This window comes from Centrocercus urophasianus, unplaced genomic scaffold (genome assembly GCF_019232065.1).
Source record: "Centrocercus urophasianus isolate 14NV4802_14NV808 unplaced genomic scaffold, USGS_Curo_1.0 seq_17, whole genome shotgun sequence".
Taxonomy (NCBI): Eukaryota; Metazoa; Chordata; class Aves; order Galliformes; family Phasianidae; genus Centrocercus; species Centrocercus urophasianus.
This window is the reverse complement of record NW_024884722.1, coordinates 6,210,099-6,220,643: the sequence shown is the minus strand read 5'-3', so window position 1 is coordinate 6,220,643 and position 10,545 is coordinate 6,210,099. Positions and strand designations below refer to the sequence as shown.

Below are 10,545 nucleotides of genomic sequence, written 5' to 3'. Positions count from 1 at the left end.
CATTTTCTATTGCGTTCTTGTGAATATGTAACAGATGGAGAATCTTCCTTCAAAGCTGAGAGGTCCTGGAGACAGACAGCAACAGAGTACAGAGCGTGGTTCTGCAGCACACTGAGTATTTCACTGCCGCCAAGAGACAACTGTGCCTATTGATGGCCAATTTACATTTGGTTCACGTTTTCGTTTCACAGGGCATTTGGATGATCACAGTTTTGCCCTGGGAAGTGTGCTCTGCATTTGCCACCAAACAGCAGGCAGCTCACAGTCATCCTGCATGTTGGATTTTCTGGGGATTGGAGGAGTAAGTGGATGTTACCAGCCAGTAACCAAGTACTCTCCTTGCTGAGAGCTGCTTCAGTCACAGAAAAACAGAGAAGAAAACATTCTATGCTGCAAAAATTTGGGCTTCTCCCACATTTAGTATATTTTTTCCTCCCCTGAGGTTGTAAACTTCCATGACTGATTTCAAATATGGGGAATTAGAATGAAAATCAGAACGATTAGACAGAAATGTGTGAGTAAGCAGTAAGGACTTCTTTAGTTACACACTGCGTTTTCTAAAGGACAGGACAAAACAGAATTTTTCTTAGTCCTTCCCCCCTCCCAATCCAACTCCATTGGAAGCAACTATCAGCGATAACTGACTAGCAAAAACAAAAGCAAATTAACACCACACTCTGCATTTTACAATATCTTCTAGCTACACAACAGAATCACCATTTTGAACCTGCCTATTGTTAAACTGCACAGAAGAAAAATAAATGCATATCCAAATACAAAGAATGCATAAAAGCCCGATTCAGCACTCAGTAATTTTATTTAATGCAAAATGTTTTTCTCCCAAAGGTACCTTCCTTTTCAAGTAGTGAAGATGCAACTACAAACATTTAAAAAAAAAAATACTAAGACAATGCAAAGAAGAAGATAATTTAGCAAAACTATTTTATTAAAGCTTGTTCTCATGATAAAATAATAGCCAACAAAATCATATTAGGCAGTTTCTGCAAATGTGTGTAGCTGCCACCTATGGGATATCATTAACTCAAGATATTCTTGTTTTCTGTGGTATTCTTTATTTTCAGCTATTTACAATCAAGCACAAAGCAAGGATTACATCAGGAATGTAGTATTACGCTTTTTCCTCCTCAAGATTTAGCATTTATTTTAATTAATGCCAGATAGGAATTTATGTTTTCCTCCTTATCACTAAAATACAACTATTTTGCCCTTTTCCCATTCAGTATGTTTAAAAATATTGCACTACATTTAATTTCTCTGTTACAATCATCATCAGCGACACTATACAAGGAAAACCATATCCAGCTTTTCTTACCCACTGTATTTCACAGCTGAACGTGAAACCTCGAATGCATTTTTGAAATCAGTATTTGCATTGTTTTCGCAGCTCCTTCATGTGCACCAGGGTTTAAGTGAAGCACTCGGATATATTTGAAAACTTCTATAGTAGTCCATACGAGCAAACACTGATGGAGATTTAATACAGATCACCACCAATGGTAAGCCTCTGAGAAAATGGAGTGGGAAAGTCTTAGTACGCATCTCAAGCAAGTATAGGTTAAACAACTTTTAGTCAATAAAGGAAGCTAATTTTGTGCGATTATCTGCTGAAGCTTAATTTCTGAAGTGTGACACATGCCAACTGTAGCATGGATAGTGTTTTCCATACATCAACTAAATAATTACCAACCGCCCAGAACTCACAAAGAAAGTGCAAGTAGTTGCATGAGTGGAAGTTAACTGTTTTGTTTAGGAGTACAAGTATGCTTTTCCATCTCAAAAATCACTGCTTCTTCATTTTGCCCATCACAAAATAAACTGAGAAGAAAATTGATTGGAGAGCTACATTGTACACTGCCTGGAAATTTAAGTTATTTCTTTTACCACCTTAGAATCAACTCCACTCCCACAAAGGCATTTTCTACTACAGCGATAATGACACCGGTACCTAACGCAGTACCTAAAATAAAGATGATATTTTATATGGCATTTCTATACACAGAAGATGAAGCTGAAGTCATGTTTACAGGAAATAAATAAGAACAATGGCCTCAGCCAGGTGATGCTAAGATCCACAATTCACACATAGCACAAGAACAGATAGTTCTTTTCAAAAGCTGCTGGCCAGAATTCTTCTTCTCTACTGGACTCACTTATTTTGCCTTAACTAAAACATGGTATATACACTGTACGACGTCGTTCTGAAAAAGGTGATCCTTCTGCTCAGACTGCCTCTTTTGTCTGAGAAGCTGAATGCAATTCACCACTATATGACTGCTCAAAAACATTGAAAGACAAGGTTCAGGTATTTTGTCATCACTGCTTATTCTGTACCTTCGGCTTTCTGAAACTATAAATATTAAAATAGCAACATATTAAAACTTTCGAAATTAAAACTGTCATTTACACTTTTATAGACTGCAATGAAACCTCCAGCTCTTGCAAAACACAATTTTCTTTTATCAGCTTTTCAGATATACACCAACACTTGAAGACAACCTTGTTTCAGAAGGAACCAGAATCTTCATCTCAAAAATAGTCCCAGTTTGATTATTGGGAGATAGTGGTACATCCTTTTAATATTATGAAATCAGGATATGATGTCCTGAAATTGCAGGGAGGCATTTTCTTGCGTAGCATTGCTATGAATGATATTAAGAACTATGACAAGTTCTTGTATTTAACGAAAGTATGGAAAATAAGTGATCTAATACTCAATCACTCTAACAAGTATTAATAACAGACAAAAAAAAAAGATGCTTTGTTTGTTTTCATGATATGTTTGGCAAGAAATACACAATTGCCTAGCAGACAAAGTAACTGCAATCAAAATTTTAAAGCCTGGTCCCTCAGTGATTTCTGCGTAGTCATCCGCTTAGGCATGCAACAAGCTTCTCTTTTAATCATAAAACAGAAAAATGGAAACTAAATATTTCAAAAAAATCCTGATAGTTTCGTGTTGAAATCATTATATTAAAAAAAAAAAAAAAAAAGGGGGGGGGGAAGGGGGTCCAGGAGTGGTGGGGGACACCACACATTAATATGAAATGGTAAGGTTACAAAATTAGAAAAAATGAAAATAAGTTATTAAAAATAAATTTCCAATATAAACCCCAAAATGCAGTTTTAACCAGCTAGTTTAACAAAACGATGGTGCTGCAGCTGGAGAAGAACCATTATCAGCTGTACTCTTACATAGGCAAATAACCGTGGAGAAGCAGGTGTGTTCTACCAGCGTTTTAATTCGTTCTGTATGTCTGTAATTAAGTGCAAAGCATTTGTTTAAGTCCGGTCCTTCAAAGGCTAAACGTGAATATCAGTCTACCGACTGAGGTGGATCAACTGATTCATCTGATATGACGTTGAATGTCGGAGCCTCTGTCAGACCAATATCTTCATTATCCACTTCTTCTGCTATACTGGCTTCCTCTGAATCTTTAGTCACTCTTTTAGACTGCCGGTCTGAGGACATGCTCTCCAAAGACTCTATATCCTCAATGCCTGCTCTGTAGTGGATCATCAGCAGTGTAAGGGCTTGCAGTCTTTCACCTGATTTAGCCAGCGCAGCAGAAATCAATGCTTTTTTCCTTGCCTCGGTTGCCTCTTTTTCTTCTTTAACAAGTGAATTGTTATTTTCCAGCTCCTGGTCTATTTCGTTCTGCAACTTATCCAACATAAACTCTAATTTCTGAAAACGTTCCTCTGTGGGTAGACTTCTGTAGAGATCACGCCCAATTTCCTTAACTGCAATGAAGACGCTGTCATCTAGACCACCCTCCTTTCTGACCAGTTTTATCCCACTACCCGATGCACGTTTTGAAGGACTACTTGGACCACTAATTTCAGTATCACTACTTTCATTATCAGAAGTGTTTGGCGTGTGCTTTGGTGAAGGCTCTACAATCTCTGTTCCCTGCTCAGAAAGGCGAGCTTTGGGGACTTGACGGAGGTTTAACAAACGAGTACTTGTATTGATGATATGCCTGGTCAAACCTGCAGTCCTGTTAACAGATTTAGACTCTGAATCGACACGAATGGATGCAGCTTGGGAAGTTTCCTGTCCTTCTGCTCTACAACCTCCTGCAGTTCGATCATGTCGCTTTTCAGCTCCTACACAGAAGGGCGTTTCAGCTAGACATTTTTCTTGACATTTTTTATGGCAAACATAAGCACAGAGCATACACTGTGAAGCTGCTTTAGTCCATACCTTTTTTTTGCAGTAATCACACCAAGTTGGATTCTGAAACTGAGTATCTTGAAAGTTATGCTTGTTCTCAGTAAGAACAATTTGTCCCATGTAAGGATCCTCTTTCTGAAGTACATTAACTTCTTCTTCCAGATGGCATTCCTTTTCTTTCTCCAACAGAAAATTTGAATCATCTGCTTCACCTTCTTTAAAATATTTAAAGTGTAAAGCTATATCACCATAACAGAACTTTTCATTAAATCCCTTATGGGTTGTCAAATTCCTCAACGCCGTTCTAGTGACTGCTGCTTTAGGTGTAGGAGCACTCAATTTAAATGTTCTAACATATTCCATTGATGATGTAGCTATACAGTCTAAAGCAATTTCTTCAAGTTTTATGCTTGCATATCCTAGGCAGATAAAACCACCTGCTTTGAAAGGGTCTCTGCACCACAGTGCAACATTAAGGTACTTATGAGATCCTTCTACTTCAAACAGACAGGAGGATGTTCTTGTCTTTGGCCACCGACCTTGTCGGACTCGATATGGAATTTCTGGTGATTCCCAAGTTCGATGATCATCTCCACCATCTTTGTGACCACGTGCATTTTCTGAAATTCCATCTTTTAATGCATCTTGTTTTGGTATTGCTGCTACTTTTGATAATGTTGGGTCTTCTGTTTGGTCATTATTCTTTACTACTTTCTCTGTACATTTATCTCCATTACCTGAAGACGGAGGTGGCCTCTCTGTTTTTTCAGAAGGTACACCTCCGGATTCCAACTGATTTTGAGTTTCATTAGTAGGCAAAGTAGGCCTAATTTGTGGTCTAGGTGGAACAGGAGGCTTAGCACCAGAACCTTGTGACTGCTTACCTGATACCAGTGATGCATCTGAACTCTCAGAGGCTTTGGGTGTTGCCAGTTTGGCTCCATCTTTCTGTTGCATTTTAGATGTTGTCTGATAATTTCCTAAATGCAGTTTTCGATTCAGAATTGGAGATATGGTTCCAAGTGGTTTAGCAGCAAGTATTACTACTGAACGTTTGGGACTTGGAGTTGTTGGCATATCTTCTTTTTGATCAGGTGATTCACATGCTAAGTCCTCGAATTCTGAATCAAAATCTCTGCTGTCAACATCAGCTGATACATTAACTTGGTCATCTTCTTGCTGTGTCAAGAAAGCAGCATCTTCCAATTGTCCAAATCCATCCTGTAGTGCTGAACCATGTTGATTATATCCAACAGGCCTTTCATAAAAAACTAAGACTTTGTCCCCAGCCTGTCTAATAAGCTTCAACACTTGGACAGTTGATGTGATTTTAACACCTATAAAAAAGATAAAAATGTTAAATTTTATAATAAGATAATAAAGGGGAAAAAACCCCAAAAGTGTCTACACATACTTTTAGAGCTTTAACAGTGAGCAATAGAATTATCACTAAGAGGAAGTCAAGCAATTATGACAAAAGAGCTAAACTGAAATGTAACAGCTGGATCCCTTTAATTTTATCCATACAAATATATCATTTCAGGAGTTGGAAATTATACTAACATGCACAGTTCAGTTTTGTGTTATTGTTTTGTTTTGTTTTTTTTTAAACACTTTTTGGGTAGCTAAAATATATTTACATTGAAATGTTTATTTACCTTTATGTTGGCTTCTACCCAGCAAATAGTAAATAAATACGCAAGAGAAATGAACGAGTGAATAACCTTAAGTGGCAATAAATATATAAGTGTTGCATTTATTATGTGATTAGGCATGTGTAATTGTTGAGAACAGCAGTCTAATTGAACTCTAAATGGAAATGCCCTTCCTGTTTGCAAGACAACGCTTATTTTGAAAGCTGACATATTACTCACTGCCAATGGCTAGGAGTCTGTCACCCCTCTGTAGATCAGCAGCTGCTGCAGGTGAGTTTGGTGTAACTGTTTCAATAACAACATGCCCTGCATCATCTTCCTTGGACTGCACAAGGCGGAGCGTGAGGCCAACGCTTTGCAGGTTCCCTTTCACTAGCTCTGCCTAGAGAGAGGAAAATTAAAAGTTAAGAGTATGGTGACTGAACAGACTGTCAGGACTCATAGTTACTAATGAGCTTGCTGCACTGAAATTATACAGCTGATGTTATGATAGGAATCACTTTGTATACACTATGTTTATGCTATAAAACCCATTACTCTTGGTATCTCTCCAGCAGTCTGCAAGAAGTATCTGGATTGAGAAAGATTTATGGTCCAGGTCCGTTAGTAAAACTTATGTAAAATAAGCCTTAGACAAAATAAAACACTTATTAGTCTAAGAAGTTTTGTGAAAGACCAACAACAATTTCCTCATATTTATCTTCCTTGACATGGTAAACACAAGATAAATTTCAATTGCAATCTCAAATAATTCTTAAAATAATGTCTGAGGCACAAGCTCTGTAATAGAGTTCCACCTTGACCATTCACACACAGACTTCCAAGTTAAGAGATCCTTATTGAAAAATATATCAAGGTTATGACCAATTCTTTACATGCTTCCATAGCTGAGATTTTTGTCAATCTTATTCTTAAAACAGACAGTTCTTAAAGAATTAAGTACGTTTTTTTTTCCCCCTAAAGGATATATCTTTCAGACAGCTGCCTACGATCAGTCTGCTGAAGTATATTCTGTTTTTGCAGACTGCCACTCAGCTCCACGGAGATAAATTTTTTATTTTTAACTATAGTTAATATTATTATTCCCAACCTCAGAGACAGATATGTTTGTAGAAGGTTTTTTACATAGGCTTTCTATTTGGTTTCGATTTACTGAGTGTAGGTAGACTTCTCCACCCTTCTGCATTTACTTGTTACAAGCATAGACACTTGAATAGCAATGTCAATCCTCCTCTTCTGAGGATGTGTCCACTTGCTTAGTTTTGTACAGTGACATTTCACAAATGAAATGAATTACCTACATTTGGTACATGACTCTCCTTAGCTGTATAGCTCTCACTCCTTGGCTATAATCCTAAAAAACACCTTTTGTTGTTTACTTCTTTACAAAGGTAAAATTGCTACCCGATTAACAGTAGGCACAAAATCAACACTGAGTTTAAAGCCAACGTGCATTAACTTTAAGTTCTGTCACTTAATTTCTGCATTTCCCACTTGCACAAGAGATGCTCTCTCAAACTTCATTAACCTACTGAGAGTGCCAGTAACTACGCATGAATAACAAGATCCAGTATAAGCTTAATTGCATTTCCAAGACTCAAGGTTCTTCTGTAACACAAAAAGTCCCTTACAGAAGCAAATGGTATTTTTTGGCTTTTTTTTTTTCCAGGTCATTCCCATTTATGTCATCCCAACTGATATGCAATATACTAACTCAAACTCTGCTAGAAAGCATAGAAGAATTACAAACATTTGTGGAAGAGAAACTTTTAAAATTAAAAAATGTTAGTTTTCAGTTACAATTAATGCGAGCACTACTTTAGTATTTCGACTGTCAAGAACACAAATTACACAAATTTGCCCCAGCAAACACCTGCAACAAAAATCCCTTCACCAGTCAGTCTCTCTATGCAATATACCTCTGCATGTTACCACCAGATGAGGAGGCAATCACTTCTGGGATTTGCCACACTCTGAAGTACTTAACTCTTACTTTTACTTTGAAAGTCCTGCTTTAAGTTTAGATTGGACAAGAACTTCCAGATCTTCATGTTTGAATAGATAATGAAGCTATGATCATGAAGATAAGAAAAGGAACTTCCATCTCAGTAAGAACATTACATAGACCAAAAAGCAAACCTACACACATTTTTTTGCTCTACTTTTCATTAGCCCAGGAAGTACAGAGCCATTATTGAGAGAATTTTAAGAAATAAATTGATCTCTAGACAGACTGGTGGAGAAAAAAAACAAACAGGAGAATTCTGCTCTTAATCTAAATTATTCATGTAATGCAGTTAAGCTCCTTTATGGATATATCTTCTGGTGTATCTTGATATATCGGATATATTTTGATGATATACAGTGTCTTCCTAAGTCTTACAAAGGCTTGGATTTTCACCTCCAGAACTGGAGTTAGTAAATAAGACATGACAATTTTAAGTCATAAGAATCCCAATTAATGTTGTGTCACTACAAAAACATTGCTCTAAGCTTGCTTGACAGCCATCATATTTCTGTAGGAGCTACCTCACTAAAAATCTACCTTCCTTTACATTTCCTCATCCTTCCAAAGAGTAGCACAGAGAAGCAACGGCCTTTCAAAAGGCTCGTTCTTCAGAAAGTGGTAAGCTCTCTTCAGTAAAGAATATCATAAGGTTAAAAAAAAAAAAAAAAAAGTGTTGCAACACCCAGCACTTGAAAAAGGCAGTGAGGACCTCTAATCGCTGCTGGTACTTGCAAATCATGGCAGATTGCATGACCAACAGAATGTGGGAGAAAAGAGCATTCTTAGATGGCAAAAGGGAAAAAAAGTTACCAAAACCTCCTTCTTATAGTGTTTGTCAATATAGATCTTTATCCTGTTAAGCTCCCTTTGAATTCAAGGACTTCTTTGAGCAGCTCTCAACAGTGGTCTGACATAGCAATGCAAATACTCTGCTTCAAGAGAGGACAAACCTCAGAGGTGATTTCCAGCATTTCACTCTTTCCTCTTCCCGCAGGGCCAGACCACATAAAAGCAACTAAGGACAGCTGGGACCCAAAGACACTTAGGTATCTCAGCACATTTGGCTTCCATGCAGGGACACCGACTGCTTATTAGAACGTGCACGAATCACTTGTGGTGAGGAGATGTGCAATAACTGAATGGTATCTGAGGGGAAAGCTGCTTTTGGAAGGAGAAGGCCTTTGAACATAGCAAGCAAAGTTCATCCTGTTCATCCCAATGTTTTATTAACTTTGGCACAGTCACAGAGTCACAGAGTAAACCAGTTTAATGTATCAATCCAAACCAGATGAACGGTTTTCTTGATTTTTTTTTTTTTTTTCCCTTCTGACAATTCTCAGTTTCACCAAATGCCAACACCCCTCACACCTCCAGCTAGCTGCAAGCTTTTCGGAACACAGGAGAAGAAAACCAGCAGCATCTTTGTGCACCCAACATGGCTGTGTTACACCTCAAATAAAACATGAGAAGCATGAAAAATGCAAGATCTACAGGAAACTGGAACTTCAGAAGCTATAAGTCAGGTAAATGACAGAGCAGGTATTAGAGAATTGCTGATAATCAAAGGACAATTATTACAAAGGAAACCTGCTCCAAGGGAGAAAAATTAACAGCAGTGTTTCAGAGAAACAAGTTTTAAACAATTAGCTGCATCATATGGAATGAGATTTACTTTAATAGATGCTAGTTCCTGCAAACTTTCCACTGCAGTTGCTTCAACAAGGTGCAAGATCAAATAGATAAAATGACATGCTTGTTAGTGAAAGACAGACAGTTTATATTGGAAGTGTTAGAACTGAATTATGTCATATAATTTGGGTATGTATTTTTAATTAAAAGTAAGCATTCCCCAGACCCTTTACGGTAACATGAGATGCCGTGGAACATGAATGGAACACAGCTCAGATCTGAAGAGTAAGTAATTTCCTCAGTGTTTTATTATTCAAGTACAAAAATGAGAAGACAAGATTCCCACTCACTTTAAAATTAATACAACTGTTTGATGCACAGCTGTGGATGCCTGACTTTTAGAGAACAAAATATATAAGCATTGATTTCACGCTAAAGGCTTCAGTTCATTTATAGGCATAAATGCATACAAAGAGCCAGTGTGGGGTATAACTCCTCCAACACTTTGCTCTGTAGTGGAAGTACAGTCTAGAAATGTGCAGAGAATTTAGTTGTGTCTCATAGCTTCACCCTACCCTAGTCTCCTCATTTTGAAAGCCTAAAAGACGTTTGTGGAAAATCATCTTTAAACACATAAATATTGAACTTCACAGCAAGTGAATAGGAATACAGAAATTTATAGCTGAATGTTTGGATGACTGTTCAGATAGGATCAGATTTAATCTCCAAATGCCTCCTAAAAATGCTGGTTTGAAAGTGTTTGCAAATGCAAAGGGATGATGAACACGCCTCTCATGGGCATCTGCCTGCATACTACAGATACAAGTGTGATGCCATCTCATCTACTGTTTGCTTCTAAAACTTCACTATGTACTTTTTAGATACAGGGGTAAAAATATCATCAACAATACATCATAGTGATGAGACCACAGTAAGTTAGCATTAGATAAAACACTTTCATTTTGAGTTTCTAAGATGACATAATGTACGTCAAAAAATACGGACAATAAATTTTGAACACCAAGAAATGCTTCCTCACACTGTACAAGAAATCTTAT

The 10,545-nt window shown here is 37.4% G+C and overlaps 1 protein-coding gene across 1 annotated transcript in view; it reads right to left on the bottom strand.

Moving 5' to 3' along the window:
- Positions 1-798: 798 nt before the first annotated feature.
- Positions 799-10,545, bottom strand: part of PDZD8 (PDZ domain containing 8) — a 51,555-nt gene continuing 41,808 nt past the window's right edge. The window contains exons 4-5 of the mRNA XM_042818249.1: positions 6,070-6,232; positions 799-5,532 (exon numbers count right to left, since the gene is read on the bottom strand). Of these exons, the coding sequence (XP_042674183.1) occupies positions 3,335-5,532; positions 6,070-6,232 (2,361 nt within the window). The 3' untranslated portion in view covers positions 799-3,334. The remainder of the gene's footprint in view (positions 5,533-6,069; positions 6,233-10,545) is intronic.